The sequence below is a fragment of the Phaethon aethereus genome, assembly GCF_964289735.1.
Source record: "Phaethon aethereus genome assembly, chromosome: 2".
In the NCBI taxonomy this organism is placed as follows: Eukaryota; Metazoa; Chordata; class Aves; order Phaethontiformes; family Phaethontidae; genus Phaethon; species Phaethon aethereus.
The window spans coordinates 117,119,297-117,138,174 of record NC_138582.1 but is presented as its reverse complement, the minus strand read 5'-3'; the positions used below and the strand labels follow the sequence as shown (position 1 = coordinate 117,138,174).

General features: G+C 44.2%; 1 protein-coding gene across 1 annotated transcript; it reads left to right on the top strand.

The window, feature by feature from the left end:
* Nucleotides 1-8,515: 8,515 nt before the first annotated feature.
* On the top strand, nucleotides 8,516-12,227 carry LSM5 (LSM5 homolog, U6 small nuclear RNA and mRNA degradation associated; the record flags this gene model as incomplete). Its single annotated transcript, XM_082014914.1, has 5 exons — nucleotides 8,516-8,561; nucleotides 9,401-9,496; nucleotides 9,726-9,753; nucleotides 10,332-10,404; nucleotides 12,195-12,227. 5 exons carry the CDS (start codon nucleotides 8,516-8,518, stop codon nucleotides 12,225-12,227), a joined length of 276 nt encoding a protein of 91 aa, XP_081871040.1.
* Between the last annotated feature and the right edge of the window lie 6,651 nt (nucleotides 12,228-18,878).

Below are 18,878 nucleotides of genomic sequence, written 5' to 3'. Positions count from 1 at the left end.
GGAGCCCTGGCGATGGCCGCTCTGGAAGATGCCGCCGTGCCCGGGCTCTCGCTCCGCCTCCTACCGCCAAGGGTCCGACAGGGACGCAGTCCCGGCCGCCTGCGCTTCCGCAGCGCCCAGCCGGGAGGGCGGGCCGCCGCCGGCAGTGCCTCCCTCTTCCCACTCCTCCCTCCCCACCGCTGGCGGGGTGGGGTTTCGCCTCGGCCCGTCCCCTCAGGGGATGCCCTCGGTCGCGGAGGGAGGGCGGCAGCCGGTATTGGTCCTCTCGTGCTCCGCGGGGAGCTCTCCCGGAAAGCTCGTTTCATCGAAGGGACTCCCAAGGAAAGCGGCATCGTCTTCTCCCGCGGCCAGGAGAACACACTGCGGCCGGGCAGTAGAGTCTCCCAGGATGGGGCGGAGCCGCCGGGCCTCGGCTGAGGTGTTCCCGCCAGTCCCGGTGCACCGCAGCCGGCGCTGCCCGCGGGGAGCCCCCATCAGACCGCTACTGCTGCCGTCCGCGGCGGGGCTGCGAGCGGGGGCGGTAGCGCTGCCTCCTTCTTCTGATCGTTCTTCTTTTCTGAGAAAAATCGTCTCTCAAGGCGCCCCCCCCCCCCCCCACCTTGAAGCGCAAGGGACAACACATCCTCGGCTGCGTCCTTGCAGATTAATGGCAGCAGCAAGTGTAATCAGGGATGGTTTCGGTCCAGGTGTGTCAGATTGGTTGCTGAAGGTGAAAAATGAGAAAAATCAAGTTAAGGCTTCTTCACTTCGCACTGTTCTGCAGCTAAACGTACGTTCTGATACCCTAGAAAGACAGTTCAAAGACTTGTCCAAGAGCACTGACAAATTTAGTGTAAGAGAAAAAAAATGTAAAAAAATCTTTATCTTACTGCACTCAGATCGTGCTCTCTCTTTAACCTTTGTTATGATTCAATTCTGGTTATTTAAATCAATAGCATTTGCTAGAGACTGTATTCTTAATAATTAAGATTCTCTGTGGAAATCGGAGGGAGAGATTCATTTGGAAAAAACTATAAAAGAATAGTGCTTAAAGAAAATCTCATCACTAAAACAATACCCAGAGGCTCAGATTATAACAATAAAGCATGTAATTACATATTGTTCCTCAGCTCCAACAGAAGTGCCATTATAGAAAAAATATACTGTAGGGAACACAGGATAAGCTACAAGGAACAATCCAGCTCAGGCAACTGAATGATTACTTATTAGTTTTAGTCCGTAACTTAATGTTTAGTATCATTTCAAAAACAAAAAAGGTATGAAATATTGTGCATTATCTCCTGCAGTAATGAGATATCCCCCAAAAGATGCATGGGAGTGTTTATAGCTCATACTCAGCTCACTGAGGAGAGTGCAGTCTGGCACCGCTCTTACTGCTATGGATTTTGCATTATAGAAGTATCTCGGTGATACTACTTGATAATTGTGGTTTATTGCTTCTCTGAGTAGATTATTGGATTTTTTTTTTCTTGAAATTTTCTTTCCCGCTAAGGCAATAAAAATGTTGGACTGACAACACGCACCTGCTCTAGGAAAACTAACTGGCTGACATCATCTATGTTTTTTTTCACAGTTGACTCTGTGTGTATTTATGCGAAAGAAAGGAAGGTAAGAGCTATGAAACAGAAGCTCTTCGAAAAGCCTCATTTGGAATTTTCTTTCTCAGTGCATAGCTGACAAATAGCAATGAAAACTCAGCCCTACAGTTCTTCTATTACTCAGAGGTAATATTTTACTTAAGGACCACCAGTTATTATATCATTATCATAGTAATCATAGTTTGTTAGTCATTCTGCATTTTATAACAATCAGAAGGCGTTCTCAACTTGGCTTACGTGTAGTGAGATTTCTTGAGATGGATAAGCTTTTCCTGGCCTGTATAATAGTTTATGTCTGGAAGTAGCATCAGAGGTGAATAGTGCCTGTGGTAGCTTGGTACCTCTGTTCTATTTGTTAGGTATAGCCCAGCTTCCTAAGGAACAAAATTGTGAATTTGTGGAGACAAACATGTGAATAAAAAATTATCATTCTGGGATTTCTGTTGAAGAAAAACGTAAATGAAGTCCTGGCATGGATGTGAGTTTTGTAACTATTTCTCCTAGATGGCAATCTCGCTTGGTGTTTGGACTAGATTTTTTTCTGAAGCTCTTGTCTGAAATTTTAGAAAAACTGAATTGTGTGCACTAAGGTAGGGATTATGATGTCTCACTTGGAAACAGTAAAAGAAATAGGAAAGACTACAGAAGTTTTGATGGGACATAAATTTGATGAATGTCTCACAGTATTGAAAAGGAGGATCTAAAACAATTATAAGGTTTCAACATGTGTCACTAATCAACTCTAAGTTTTGCAAATTTCTTAATATATGGAAGGTTATTGATTACATGGTTATTTTGACTTTAATATAGAATTCTTTAGCCTGATAACTGTGTGATTATGTTTAACGGCCTACTCTCACAGTCCTTAGGCTGTATTTGCCTCAATGCTAACATTGTAACTATGTGTAAACGGTTAATCACGACTAAAGCAGGCCTCATCAAAATTAAAACAAAGAAGAGTTAAGAGCAAGGACTGAGAGATTAAAGAGAATGGAGAAGATATCTTAACCTTGAGTGTAGGGACAGACTGGCAGGAATGCTCTAACAAGGATGGTAAGAAGGAACCGCTTGGCTGGAAAACAGAAGGGGCGAACATCCAAGGAGAAGAAATTATCCTCGAGAGACCTGTGACTATAAAAGGGAAAAAGGAGTAGGGGGCTGATCCCCAAACGACCACCGACGACCACCCGAGACCCCCGCGCATGCGTAGTGTAGTTTTGCAACGCCAGCATTATGTAATAGATAAGCAAGGAGGCGGTGATTTCTTGGAAAATGTGTGAATATTTATGTCTTTAAGGTATATAAAGGATGAACTTTTGTTTCAGCGCACGCATGTTAGGAGGAGATATCCCCCATACGTCCAGCGCTGCAATAAAGATGTCTGCTTAATAACACTTTGATGTTATTGAGTTTAAATTTCTTAAGTTTGTATTTTTTTGATTCAGTATTAAAAACTAGAGAACATTTTACAAAGGTAAAAATCTTCGATATGAATATAAAAAGATAGGAAAATACCCATTGGTTAAGTAAATGACAAAAATAACACGAATAACAAAGTAATTTATGCGAAATATGTAAAAAAACAGTAAGACAAGAGGAGAAAACACTGCCATGTTATGGGCCCTTCACATTCATTATGGTGAATGAACATGCACGAGGATTTCCTTAATGTAATGATTACCATAAGTGTACACGTAAAATGACCGTAGAGGGTTTTGCTCGTTTGTGTTCAAAACCATACCCAATTGCTAATAGCCTGTTGAGTTTCAGCACAACTGGAGTTTTGCTGCTTGTGCAGTGTTGTTTAGCTTTTCTTTAATATTTTCCTCCACAGTTTGCCCTCACTGACTACATCCATCATCCCCATGGGGAAAAATACTTGGTGGAAGTTATTTTGGGGTAGCTTGCGGGCTGCCCTTCGCTTCTCTGGGGGGCGGTAGCGGCCGCACAGGTCGGGGTGTAAAATGGCGGCTAACGCGACCGCCAGCTCGCCTCAGCTCCTGTTGCCCGGCGGGCGGCGCCGCCGCTTGGCGGGAAGCTTCAATGGGGTCGGCGAGGTTGGAAGGCCCGGGGCGGGCGGGCGCGCGCCTCATGTCAGGTGAGGAGTTCCTCGCCCAGGGGTCGGTGGGTGAGTGAGTGAGTGAGTGAGTGAGTGAGTGAGTGAGTGAGTGAGTGAGTGAGCGAGCGAGCGAGCGAGCGAGCGTGGGTGGAGGCGGTGTGAGACCAGGGAGCGCGGTGGCGAGGGGTCGGCATGGAGGGTCCTGGCTGCGCCCCCGCTTCTGCTAGGCCGGCGGGGAGGGGGACGGCAGGCGAGGTCCCAGGCCTGCGCAGCGGGGGTGAAGTGCGCGGGTCGGGCAATGGCCGAAAAGGGAGACATCCTCCCCCGCTCCGGGCGGCTCTGCCTGAGGCCCCCGCCGCTCGGGAGCCGCGCCCGGGCCCGTCACCGGCGCGGTCCCTGCCTAGGGCAGCGGAGAGGGGCTGGGTCGTGCCGGTGTTCGGCACGGGCAGCGAGCGGGGCGGCGGCTCGGGGCCGTGGTGTGGGTGTGGGGGAAAGGCCGGCCGGCAAGTGTTGGTGCTGGGCCGTCCCGCGGTAACACACCGCACAGCAGCGGCACGCAGGTGTTCTTGCTGAAGGGAATGTGTTGCTGCAGCCTGTTGCCTCAGAAACTTGTATATGGACTAGCAGCAGGAAAATGTGCAAGGGCATTAAAGCAACTGTCTTTTCTCCCCACTCTTGCAGCATGTAGACAAGTGGTCCTTCGGTGTATTCGCACTCAGTGATGCCAGTGGGGATACACACTGAAATTCTTTTTTCGGTGAACTTCTCACCAGCTATAATGTGATCAGCCCTTTCAAGGTCAGTAGTTAGCAGATGGCTTTTGTTGAGCGTCTTCTGCGCACTTCTTCCATGTCAGGTTTTGTTGAACTTCCCTCTCATCCTGCTTTGTTCCATTCCAAATGCAATTTTAGCACTATTGGAAGGCTTTGTGGGCGCTGTAGTTTCCCTAGAAGTTAAAAAAAAATAATCTTTTTTTGCAGTAAGCAGGACCAACTGTTATTTGAGTAGTGCATTTAATTGCAGTTGGGCACCATGAAGTAGGTGGGGTTCCAAACAGGCTTCCCAATGAGAAGGACTGCGTTTGATTCTGTGGGAACAACGGTGTCCTTCTCCAGAGGTTCACAGGACTCTCAAGGGTGAAGGCTAAAAAGGAGACCTTGGATTGTTGCAGAGGTTTGTGGACACAGAAGTGACATATCTTCTCTTGCAACTTGGAGCAGGCTTAAATTTGGATGGCAGAGACATTGCTTGCAGACCTTGACTGTTCTCCCCACCCAAATCCTCCGCTGTCCCTCCTTCCATTGACACTTGCGCTCCCTGGAGATCCCCACACACTTTGGCTGGAAAGGATTTACAGATCTCTGGCTCCTGCACTTCTTGAAGAACTGCCTGTGTCTGATGAGAAATGTTTGCAGAAGACAACTGGCCAGAACTGTTTGCTTAGAAAATCTTGACTGTGAGTAGTAAAGCAGAGAGATATTTCGGTTGGTTGTGAAGGGAGCAGACAGGCTGGTGACCTCTGGGTGCAGGTGCTAGCCATTGAAGGTGACCGTTTGTGCATATGGTCTGCCTTTCTGCAGCCCCTGAATTGCCACAGTATTGTCGCTTTCAATTCTGAGGCCAGCCCTGGATGCTCTTCCCTGAGGAGCAACATGCTCCAGTGCCTCCTGTAAACATGTCCCAAGTCTCTGGTGTTGAATGTAGACTGCACCTGTGAATTGCAAGGTTCACTCAAGACACATTTCCATAAGGAGCTGAGCCCTGTCTGCCTCAAGACCTAATCCTGACTGCCTGGTTCTGATTGAAGTTGTGTCAGTTGCTCCTGATGGGGTCTGAAGTCAATAGGTGTTAGGTCAAATTTGCAACTAATATTGATGCAGACTCAAAACCTCCTGTGAGATCCTAAATTGGTGTCTGCTGTTTTTAGGGTCATGAGTTAATGAAAATTCACTGAAGGCTGTAGTCAGTAAGAATAATACAACATTGAGTAATGCAAATTGTGTTACAAAGGGAAGCAAATGGATCCCCTTTTTCTCCTCAAAAGTGATGCAGAAGTGCAGTTTTCATCTGGGGCTACTCTGCTCTGAAAAGTGGCTGGATGGAAACAGCTGCCCAGGTGCAGCAGCCCTCCTGCCTGGGTGTCTTCAGAACCACCTTTCTCCACCTTGCTCCTTCTTGGTCTGTTAGTGATTTAGCTGCAACTCATCTGTGAATGAATGAGTGCTGTTTGATTCTAGCCCGTGTTACCACGGTGCTGAATGGGGTTTCATAGTCTCTCTCTGAGCACCATAAAGGTAGGCAAAGAGAGAACTGAAAGAACATGAAAATACATGACTAAGCGATGCAATAATTTGGATCATTTTGCTCTAAAAGACACATTCGCAGGCGGTTCATTTCCACTTGTTCTTGTGCCAGCACTGTCATTTAGATTATTAAACGGTTGTTTTTTCCTCTTTGTTTTTCACTTTCTGACAGTCTCCGTGTCAGACTGCGTGTAATGCAGTGGTTCAGCGTATCCTCCAAACACCATGAGCAGACATGGCAAGCCAAAAGAGAAGTCCCAGACTGCCACTTTCACAGAATCACAGACAGAATGGTTAGGGGTTGGAAGGGACCTCTGAAGATCATCTGGTCCAACCCCCTTGCCAAGGCAGGATCACATAGGGCAGGTTGCAAAGGAACGCGTCCAGTTGGGTGTTGAAGGTCTCCAGAGAAGGAGACTCCACAACCTCTCTGGGCAGCCTGTTCCAGTGCTCCTTCACTCTCACAGTAAAGAAGTTTTTCCTCATGTTGAGGTGGAACTTCCTGTGCTGCAGTTTATGCCCATTGCCCCTCGTCCTGTCACTGGGCACTACTGAAAAGAGACTGGCTCCATCCTCCTGACAGCCACCCTGCAGATATTTATAGACATTGATAAGGTCCCCTCTCAGCCTTAACTTTCAAGACATTCTCTTTGACCCCCTTCTCCTTTTGCCCGTGTGGCTGTCTTCTGCACATGTCCACTCGGCAAACAGAACCCGTGAACCAACCAGCTCAAAACCAACCCACCAAAAAAAGGCTTACTTTTTGAAAGCCTCATGTTGTTAGGCTGCCTAGCCAGGCTCTTCTAAGTCCTTCTCCAATCCTGGAAGCAACAGAGAATCTGAATCAATTTTTCTGAAAAGTGGGTCAGAATTTTTATGCATTGGTAAATATGTTATCGTTAGGCTATAGGACTAGATTTGTTGCACCCTTCCTGCAGACCACAGCACTTTGGTGACTTACCTGGATTATAGCCACTCTATTTCTTGCACCAAGAAAGTCAATATGTCATTTACTCTGGCAAAAGACGCAGGTCAGTCAGGCACGGTCCATCTTTGAGGAATGCACGTAGGACTCAATTTAACAATTTTGTGTTAAGCAGACTCAATTTAACATCCACTAATGTAAGTTAGAAGCTCCAGATAACGAAATTCACTTTTGGTCGTCATGGGATAACAACGGAAGATTGGCAAGGAGGATTATAAACACACTCAAGTGACTTGCAGCTGGAGTGTAGAAAAATACATATATCATACTAATTGTTTTTGAGCCTTGTGGATTTGACAAGTACAGCCTCTGTGTTTAGATAACATAGGCCTGTGATAGACTTAGAGATGCCCTATGGGACACGCTTGAAATTCCTGCCCTGATACGGAGAAGATCAAGCACAGTGGTAAATTGTGCCTGTGCGAGTCCCTGATAAAGAGGTGAAAACAGCAGGTTCCGCGATCCTTTAGCATAGACTGAGCTCAGCGGTGTCTGCATCCCCGCTTGTGTGCGTGCTTTGAGGATGCTCCGGTTGGTGAGGCAACGGAAGTAAGTTCACTCTTCGCATTTCATCCATGACTTTATGATTGTTCCTGCATCCTGCCTGTACCGGCTCACACAGCCATTGTAACTACCCCAACCAGCACTACATACACCCTCTGCTCGAGGGCGACACGCCAGCCCCATGGTGTTGCAGCCGGTCAAGTCCAGCATTACACCCCCCTGCTTTGATCACAGCGAAGCGCTCGCGTGTGGACCTTAGCAGGGCAACGGCATCTGCCAATGTCAAAGGCTGTATGTCATCAGAGGAAAGTAAGTCCAAGCGTTCAGAGTTACCTGGGAACTAAGCACATTTAAGAACCCAGCCAGCAGCCCTGTGACGCCAGCAGCTGCTCATCCTTTGAAAGGCACGTTTCTGGAGGCAGGACCACCCTCCTAGGAGGAGGACAGAGTTTATTCGGGCTCAATTCTTCTGGAGCATGCCCCGTCACAAAACGTGCAATGACTCTAGAAGCTGAAATACCAGTTTTATTTAATGCTGTAGCAACAAGCAAGCAAAGAGTGTTGGAACAGCTGGTGGTTTTTTGTCTCAAAGACAAGTTATGTACGTGCAACAGGGGCTTCCAAAAATCCTTCTTGCAACAGCCCTCTCGTGAATTAATGAGCAAATCTGGGGGGCGGGGGAGTAATAAAAATCAGCACGTAAAAGAGCACTCCACACCGAAAGAGGACTTGTCTGAAGGGCGGACTGACGCCCTGGGGCCGCCGCGAGGCTCGGTACCGGCTGCTACCGGCGACATCGCACGGCGGCGCTGCCCGGGCGGAGGAGAGAGAGAAAAGGTTTTTTTCCGCTTTAAATGTCTACCTGGGACGCATGGAGCGCGCGCAGCTGGCAGGAGACAGGGGTGTCACCCCGCCTGCTCGCCCGGCATTTACAGGAAAACGGGGGAGGGCCCGGGGCGAAGCCGGAGCGGAGGGGCGACGGCTCTGGCATCTGCTCGTCGGGGCTGCTGGGCTGGTCCTTCACATTTGTGGGCGGTGGTAGCGATTGGTCAGGTCTGGATCCAACATGGCGGCTAACGCGACTACCAACCCTTCTCAGCTTCTGCCGCTCGGTAACCAGCGACGCTTCCCCGCTCTCCCGGTGTTCGGGCGGGGATCCCGTTTTGTGACCGGTGGGCGGGGAGGGAGAGCCCGTTTTGCGGGCACCTTTGGGTGGTGCGAGCGCCGCCGCCGCTTGGCAGAAGGTTTGAATGGGATTGGCGAGGCTAGAAGGGGCGGGCAGGCGCTTCACGTCACGCGTGGCTTCCCGGGCGCGGCCGTTAGGGGAGCGGGGGCGAAGGCAGGAGGCCCGAGGTGAGGGGCGGCGGCGGCGGCTGGGTGGTGCGGAGGGGCCGGCGGGCCCCTCGCCTTCGCAGCGAGGGTGAAGTGCGCGGGTCTGGCGGCGGCCTCCGGGGTTATTGACCGAAAAGGGAGACATCCTCCTCCTCTCCGGGCGGCCCTGCCTGAGGCTCGGGAGCCGCGCCCGGGCCGGTCACCGGCGCGGTCCCTGCCCAGGGCAGCGGAGAGGGGCTGGGCCGTGCCGGTGTTCGGCACGGGCAGCGAGCGGGGCGGCGGCTCGGGGCCGTGGTGTGGGTGTGGGGGAAAGGCCGGCGGGGCTTAAGTGTTGGTGCTGGGCCGTCCCGCGGTAACACACCGCACAGCAGCGGCACGCAGGTGTTCTTGCTGAAGGGAACGTGTTGCTGCAGCCTGTTGCTTCAGAATCTTGTATATGGACTAGCAGCAGGAAAACGTGCAAGAAAGCCTTTCCCCCCCGCCCTTATTTTTGTGTTTTTTACCAGCATCCGTGCCGTTACTTTTTTTGCCATCGCAATGTCAGTGTTTTTGTTGTAAGAAATGCATGTTCTATAAAATAATCTCCTGTACCTTTCAATTCTTTAATTTTTATTTACAGAACTTGTGGACAAATGTATAGGTTCACGCATCCATATTGTGATGAAGAGTGATAAAGAGATTGTTGGAACACTTCTAGGATTTGATGACTTTGTCAGTATCCTTTGATGGAAATGTTTAAGGCCATCCACTTCATGTTTTGGCTCAATTTATTGCTTTTGAGAGGTTTGAGTTCACTGGATAGAACCTTTCTGTATGGATTAATTGCATTATTCTGATATTTTTCTTTTACAGATAAAATCGCAGTTCAGTATAAAATGAAAATAACCTGAAATATTTTTATTTTTAAACTTCGGGCCTTATTTTCCTTAAGACTGGATTTTCAGATATGGTGTTAGAAGACGTTACAGAATTGTAAGTATTGTTGCTGTTTAATTTTTGTTTTTCTGATGCCTAATATTGTGTAACATCTGTAAGTAAAGTGTTTTTATTTTTTTTAATACTTGCTAGCTGAATAGTTTATGGCTTGGACTTGCATGATAGTTGCATGATTTATACTTGTAATCAGATTCCTAATTTGTAGCCTTAATTTTGCATGTGTTTTGTGTTGAACTTTCCAGTAGTTTGTTTGCTTTCACATTTCCTGAAGGTTTGGGCAAAGATTTTAGAAGTTAGTAGACTTAAGAATAAGTATTTATTACTTTGTTGTACTGTGCTGCTATTTGAAACCTATTGTGAGTATTGGTGGTATTCAAGAAATTGACAAGATTTAGAGGGTAAACCTATATCTTTAGGTAGTGATCAGAAAAGTACAATGGATCTTTTTAGTTGCTAGGTAGCTTTCTTTACCCAGGTGGTCAATTTATCAAGATTATGGTGTGGTGTAGTAAATTTATTTGTTAGTTCCAACAAATGTCACTTTAATGCAATCAAAACTGTAATCATTGTCCCTGGTTATGTGTTCTTATTTACTTTTTCTAATGCTGCTTCAGTGAGATTACACCTGAGGGCAGAAGAATCACAAAGCTAGACCAGATTTTGCTAAATGGGAATAACATAACAATGGTAAGTCGTCATTGTTGAAAGGCTACATGCATTTATTTTCTGTACTTGTAAATTGATCACTAATTGAGTTCAGCTGCTTTAAGCTGAGCTTTCCAGACAATTCCATTACATAAACTACTTGTAAGTAGCTTCCAGAGCACATGCGTGTATGAATGATACTAGAAAAGTGATTGTATTGCCTTAGTTGGTACATGTTACAGTTAAAAAAAAAAAAAATGAAAAGAGCATGGCCTTAATTTTATTTCAGTGAATGCTTTTCTGTTTTCAGGTGTGCAAGGGAATCACTGGCTTTGTTATCAGCTCTGTAGGCTGGTTCATATAGTGGCTTTTAACTCATGAGTGTTTGCCTATATAAGTATGTAGGTGGAACACATCTACATTTTATCCATTAGCGTATGTATAAATGCGTTTGCAACAGTTCGGATGCTTACAAGCTCGTCATTTGACAATTACGATAGCACGTGATGCCCAGAGAGCTGTACCTTTACGTGCCTAAAAAAACATGGAGATCTGTTGGATTATACCAAATCAGAAGCACTATGATTTTTAGTTTATCACATGCTGATGTATGTAGATCAGTACCACAACAGTAATTAAATATTGTGATTATGCATCCCGAAGCTGATTTCTGCAACTTTTGAAATACCACAAAAGGAGATCCACAGTAGTTTTTTGCTTGTCTGCATAGATGGCTATAAAATCTGGACTTCCTATATAAGGACATTCCTAATTTTGTGGGAAGAGAAGAGGAAGGTTGACTTGAGTCTAAGTCAGATCTATGTGAACGAGGAATAATCTCCATTTTGCTGTCTTGCCTACTTTGCACCTCCTTACTGTGTGTCTGAGCAAGTGCCATCTTGACTTAATTAAAAAACCTTTTTCTGCTTTGGTTATTGTTCTGCATCCTTAAAGGATAGTGCATGTTCTGACAACTTCTATGGGGTAAAATTACTACATCCAGTTAAGTTGGTGGTATACTGCCCTTGAAGCAGAAGCTGGCAATTCTTACAGTGCAATTTTGAGCAAGACACAGACATGTTTCTTTATTAGCTCTTGTGTCTTTTGGGGGTCTGTCTTTCCATGTCAGGAAGACTATGCTTTAGACTACTTCTTATTTCAGTTCCAAAAGCAGCAAAGCTTTTTGTCTTTAGAAGTGCTAAGCTAATTATTAAGAATATATCAGTAAAAGGAATGGTTATCGTAATCTTTTTTCCCTCATTCATGTGTTTTCCTTTTGTATTTATTTTTCTGTTGTTCAGTTCTTTACTTTCTTCACAGGAAAGTCACTATGCTGACTTACTCCCTGCTGCCTGTAGAAGGGTTCAGGCTATTTATTTTTTGGGCTCTGCTTGGCAATAGAAGATGGAACAGGAAACCAGCTTCCCAGTATAGTTACAGTCTAGGGAGGAATCAGCGATTGGAGAAATGCTTCATGGAAGAAAGCATGTTTTTTGTCCTTTTAAAAATGAGCTGTAGTGTTTCTAGGCAGAATCATTTTCCTTGAAGTGAATAACAAAGACAAAAACCAAAATGTGTATTGTCTAGGAACTTCTTTGTGTTTTGTGACATGTTCTTCATATTTTGGAGTTGTTTTTTTTGGCATGTGCTTCTCTGGCAGTAACTGACTTCCTCTGTTGGTAGAGGAAGATAATATTGAATCTGAAAACCACTTTTGTGGTCTACCATGAAGTCTCCATCTGCTAAAATGTTGTAAAGCAAGAACTGTCATGTATGGGTTTGTAGAACTCAAATCGATACCGCTAACACAAAATTGTCTTATTCTTTTATAGCTGGTTCCTGGAGGAGAAGGACCTGAAGTGTAAATTGATACAGTTGTCATCTATGAAGACATGTTATATGTATATATAATCTAAATAGAGCTTTTGGGGTATGGGTGTGTTTTGGTATGGGTTGGTTGTTTGGGGTTTTTTTTGTTTACACACTCTTGCAGCTGATTTTTGATAAAAGACAAGGATTTCCTCTTCAGGAAAGGTGCATTTTTAATGATAATGCTGACTTTGTAAGTTGAAATCATGACTTTCTTGTAGAGACGCACTAATCTCTTCTGAATAAAAAGCTGTCTTTTTGTTAGTTGCTGTCTTCTGTTATGTAAGTCCACAAGTTAGATAGTTTTATAACTGGTTGACGGAATGGAAAAGTAATAGTTATGTTTCAGTTGCTGTCAGTCTTCAGTTTTTCTACATCTGTTGCATTTGTTTATGGCCCAGGTCTATATAAAACACAAGTTGTGAGCCAGGAGATTGCTATTCTTTGGAGCACAGGCAGATACTAAGCTGGATCACTTGTTTAAACACTGCTGCAGTCTGTGTCACCAGGAACCATGTGGTAGAGTGCTGTAGAATTCTGAAAGCTCTTCAAAGTGGGCGCATCTGATGCTCAGCAGCCTTTGGTACTGCTGGCTTTGAGGTTCAGCTCTCTTGGACTTCTTTTGCTTGGTAGATACACTTTCTTATAGTAAAGGCATGGTAGTGGTATTTGGCAAGTGAGGACAGACAGACCAGACCTAGTTTATGTTCAGGGCATAAAAAACCCAAAATCAAAACACACCCCCACCCCTTCCACCCTTACACCCCAAACCCCCCCCCCCCCCCAAAAAAGGCTTATGTTAAAACTTCTCATTCATGTCAGTGGTGACTCAGCTCTCACCACTGAGTGGTGCTGTGTATACTTAAAGTGGGAGCTGCCCAAGCGTGCTTGCGTAGTTCAGAGCAGTCATTTTAGAGTAAATGTTCTTTTGGCTGCATCTGTTCTCCTGTGATAGAAAAACTTGACAGATACTGGGAACAACTACTACTTTAGAAGAAGTTCTATAAAGTAAGGAATTGCTGGTATTATTTTACCATAATGGACAAAAAAAATAACTGATCCTACATCATGTCCACTGCAGCTTATGCTTCCATAATACACTACTCAATTGATTTCTATGGTAAATGTCTTTTTGGAGAAGAATCCACAAGTGCCTGCTGCTACTATAGACAAGCAGGGTACAGTGTGGTCTCATAGGGACAGGACATGCTTTGCCCTGTCACCAGAAGAAGAAAGAAGAGTTGAAGAAGGGCACAGGAGCAAGAGACTGCAAGGAAGTTGCTGTAGTAGATCCTTTTGCCTTGCTTTATCTGACAGAAAAGCTGCCTTCTGCTAGCTGGGTCTTAGCTAAAAATAGAATCACAGAGTCATTAAGGTTGGAAAAGACTTCTAAGATCATCAAGTCCAACTGTCAACCTAACACCACCATGCCCACTAAACCAGGTCACAAAGTGCCACATCTACATGTTTTTTGAACACCTCCAGTGATGGTGACTCCACCACCACCCAGGGCAGCCTGTTCTAGTGTTTGACCACTCTCGCAGTAAAGAAATTTTCCCTAATATCCAGTCTAAATCTCCCCTGGTGCTACTTGAGGCCATTTCCTCTTGTCCTATCTCGTGTTACTTGGGAGAAGAGACCAACACCCACCACGCCACAACCCCCTTTCAGGTAGTTGTAGAGAGCGATAAGGTGTCCCCTCAGCCTCCTCTTCTCCAGACTGAACAACCCCAGTTCCCTCAGCCACTCCTCACCAGACTTGTTCTCCAGACCCCTCACCAGCTTTGTTGCTCTTCTCTGGACACACTTCAGCTACTCAGTATCCTTCTTCTAGTGAGGGGCCCAAAACTGAACACAATATTCAAGGTGTCCTGCTACTGCTCAGTGTCAAGAGATTGAGAGAAATACAGAGAATTTGTACTAAAAATTATGGACTTTTTTCAAGATTTTTTTTCAAGTCTGAGGCACACTGAAAGATTTCTTTCATATGGTGCTTGTGTTTGGTTTCATTGACTTCAGCAGAATACATTGACTTAAACTAGCTGAGAATCCAATGATAAGACTTTACACTCTGCCTAATGCAGTGTTGTGATGACTTGACATCTGAAATCAAAAATGTATTTGATCATCTTAACAGGAGGCTGGATCTTTGATCTGGAAATGATACTGGTGGTGACGTTACAGAATCCATGATCGTAATTTCACTGCTTTCTTGCAGTGCCTCAAGTTCATTAAGGACAATAAAGACCCATTCTTTTTTGTTACAGCACTATAATCAGTGATGGAAGTATTACGTTGTCACCTGTAAGACGTGCTTTAACTGCTGTTGGATTCTGCTTTTATGCCTGAAAAGCCTGTTGATTTAAATGGGTTTGCACAGTTTATGCTAATGATATGGCCAGAATGAAACAGGATCCTGTATAGTCTGATGCAAGGACTGTATACTGTCGTGGTTTGTAGCTGGATGAGAGGGATTGGTTAAAGTTGCTTCTTATTTGTACAATTTAGTATCTTAAATATCAGTGTGCAGTATAGCTGGAACAGTTTCATTTTTACAGGAGGAGATTTATAGATCAGTTTTATCCTGTGTTAGAATTAAGATGCGTATTTTCTGAAGACAATGAGTCTAGCCCAAACACTGAAACACCTCAGGTTTGGGTACACTATTAGAACCTTTGTAAAATTTTCAAATCATAACAGTTTCTCAGTTTATGCTTGTTGAGTCTGAGACATTACATGATGCTCTATGAAAAGGTAATTATTGCTAATAATTGATATTTGGTTTGTAGGCTATGACTTTTGTATGCTCTAAAGTCACATATAAATAACTTCTATTGTTTCCTTTTTATTTATAAAAGTTCTGTTCATCAAACCCTGTAAGCACAAACCTAAATTCATTGTTAAACCTCCTGAATTGCTATAAACTATTGTGTTGCTGCAAACTATTTTGGCTGATAAACTGAGCAGTCAGCTTTGTACTCCTACGTGTATGTGTTGTTAATATGTAATAGCTCAGAACAAGTTACCAGGCAACTGCACACTCCAGCTACATGGGAGGCACAAAGCACCTGGCCCGTTCCTGTTAATCAGTGGAAAAGTACAGGTTCTCCTGTGACCACGGTCACTCTGTCTAACATACAGATAAGAGTATTTTTGTACTCCTCTCACAGTGGGAGAAACACGCCTGCAGCGTGAGAATGACTTTACCAAGATTCTTTTATTTCTAAAACACTTGGGAAAAACCAAAACAAAATGCAATTTTAAAACTAATTTAACCCAAGGCAGATTTCAGGGTTCTCATTCTCATAAGTTATTTTACGATTGTATAACCTGTCCTGAGAATGATTATCTTGTATGCGACATATTTAAAGCTTTCATTTTTGGTGTCCTACACACTTCTGCTGTTCGTAATGCCTTTGTTTGCTAATGGCAACTGGCAACAGACAATGCACATTGGTTTCAAGGCACTGTGGAACAGAAAAGGTAGTTTCCCAATGTTCTAACTGCTGTTGCAGACAGTGTTTCAGTGGATTGCAAGCAACATATTCCAAATACCTTTTCCTACTATTGCTGAATTTTTTTTTTTAATCTGGAAGAATGTTTCTGTGCTTCCCTTCCGCATAGATGCATGTTGATATAGGTTGCATGCTACTGCAGAGTCCTCAGTCAACCAGTTACAGATTACTCCTTTCAGCTCTTGTGCATTTATGAATGTGTATCTACCTATATACCTACTAAACTGTAACATTTACTCAGACTAATATGCAACTGCTACAGAATTCAGCTATTTTGTATTTTGCTAGTTATGGTGTTTGCCCCCAGTCAGTTGTTTTAATATCTAGTAAGTACCTGATGACAGAGAGGTGGAATGTCAGAAAATAGATCAGTTAGGCTTTGTATTAGAAATGCTTTTTGTGAGATTTTAAGAGAACGCAATTTTGGAATAAGGATTTACATACTGCTTACAGTGATCTGTTGGGCTAATGTTTTGCAAGAAACTGAGGTGTTTAACTTTCAAATGCTGTTTATGTAAATTGGCTTACCTATGAGTAATCTCCTTCAACTGTGTGTAACAAAGAAATCTGCATTTGTGGACTTGTGCATATGCATACATAATTGTAGGTGCACAGCTAGGGATTATGCTTGTGTTTGATGACTAGAAATACACAGAGGGCCAGCAATGGGGAAAGAAGAACCTTTAAAGATGATCTAGTGTTTCTTTCATCCTAAAGGTGAATGATCAACTTTCTGTATCAATCTTGACAAATGCCTGTCTAACTTACTCTTAAAATTTTACTGTAATTATTATTACTGTTGCGAAGATTGCTACATACCCTAAGTTTTTCAGGTTGTAATTTAAGCCCCATTATTCCATGTCCTACGTGAAGTGGATGTACACAAAGGTTTTTTTCTTTACAGCTATGTTTTAGGTGTTTAAGCATTGTTATTTCTCTTCAGGATTGCCCTTTCCAGGTTAAGCAGCTGTTTTTCAGTTTATACTTTGAAGTCAGACTTTTGTAGATCATTGAGCACTGTCGTGGTTTAGCCCCAGCCGGCAACTAAGCACCATGCAGCTGCTCGCTCACTCCCCCACGGTGGGATGGGGGAGAGAATCAGAAGGGTAAAAGTGAGGAAACTCATGGTTTGAGATAAAGACAGTTTAATAAATAAAGCAAAAGCTGCACACGTAAGCAAAGCAAAACAAGGAATCCATTCATCACTCCCCATGGGCAGGCAGGTGTTCAGCCATCTCCAGGGAAGCAGGGCTCCATCCCACATAATGGTTTCTTGGGAAGACAGATGCCATCACTCCGAACGTCCCTCCACCCCTTCCTTCTTCATCCCAGCTTTATATACTGAGCATGATGTCATATGGTATGGAATATCTCTTTGGCCAGCCTGGGTCAGCTGTCCTGGCTGTGTCCCCTCCCAGCTTCCCGTGCACTCCCAGCCTTCTTGCTAGTAGGCCAGCACGAGAAGCTGGACTGTCCTTGACTGCTTAGTGACAGCTCAAAACACCAGCACGTTATCAACATTTTCTCATCCCAAATCCAAAACACAGCCTCACACTAGCTTCTGTGAAGAAAATTAACACTGAAACCAGGACAAGCACCCTCTTGGACTCTCACCAGTTGCACTACACCCTTCTTGAAATGCAGTACATCATCTGGAGGTTTCAGCAGCTACTCTGTGCAAATATAATGCTGCAAAAATAATGCATGGATGTACCAACTCAAGTGTGATATGTGACAGGGAATCTTTGTGCCTTTTAAATAGTGAGAAATAGTACATGAAAACTAGGTGACAGAAACAGGACATGGGGCTGGCATGCTGGTCTTCCAGCTTGTAGTGCAGCTCCGTGGGCTTTGGATGACTAAAGAAAAGCATCAGGCACAGGAGAGAACTGCTGCTGGATCATAGTGAAAGACGAAAAATGATTTGGAGAGAGGTTTTCAAAGTCAGAAATTGAAGTCAGGTGCCCAGTTCCACATTGCTTGTGAAATCATTGTGTACTTCCCTCCCGTGTATAAATTTACATTGTGTATTGTCTAGCAGCTTTTATTTCAAAGTTAACAAAGTTATGCATGCATGATAGGTGATGTAACGACCTCATAATAATAGACATAATCCCAGTCATGGAAAATGTCAGCATTTCAAACAGCCATGGTAAATTATTAATGATTTATACAACTGTTGCTTACCATGCCTTCCATATTACAGCTGTCTGAATCATTGATGCTGTTTCCTGAGACTTTGAGCTCTAACATCTGATTTTTGTTTCAGGGTGTGTTTTGAAGTTGCTGATGGCACCGCCTTAGCCCTTTGGCTAAAAAGAGTAGCAAATAATTTGTGGATTATCAGTATGAGCAGCAGTCACACAGCATTCTTTTCAAATCAATAGGGAAGAAAGTTGCACCAGTTTGTCTGGATTCCCTAATACCAAAGATCATTCTCACTTTTATTGATTCTTTTGTATTTTCCTCCTTGTTTGGGGGTCAGTTGATGACTGCAGCGAACTGTCATGTCTTTAAAATTGCTTGTAACTATGGAAAAGAGATTTGTTGACTTCCTTGTGTGATAAGAAGACATTGAAGAAATTGTATGCTGCTCATCTCAAAGTCAGAGATAGGAATTAGATAGGAATTTGTTACTGTAAAATAAAATAGAACTGGGCCCACTGAGACAGAAATGTGTTGATGAAATCATCTAGTATTATTAATCAAGACATAGTGACTGTTTTATCAGCTAATGAACAGATCCTGTGCTAAAATAATGTTTGTTCCAGGTAATTCTAGTCAGTCTCTCAAAGCAATGGATCTGCTTTGCAAATGAGAAAATGTGGACCTGAGTATTACAGAATCTCAAAATTGTTAAGGTTGGAAAAGACCTTTAAAATCATCAAGTCCAACCATCAATCCAACACCACCATGCCCACTAAATCATGTCCTAAGTACCACGTCTACAGTAAGGGCTGTTTTTCTTCCCCAGTTCAAAATTGGCACAGCAGAACCTATATAGTTTTCAAAGCGGTAGCAGCTCCTTCACCTGCTTGTTAGCATACAAAGCAGAATCTGTGCTTTCTCCTTCTGTACGGCTCTTGAAAGAAAGTTGGTTGCTCTTGTTCACTTGTTGGAAAAAATGGGATG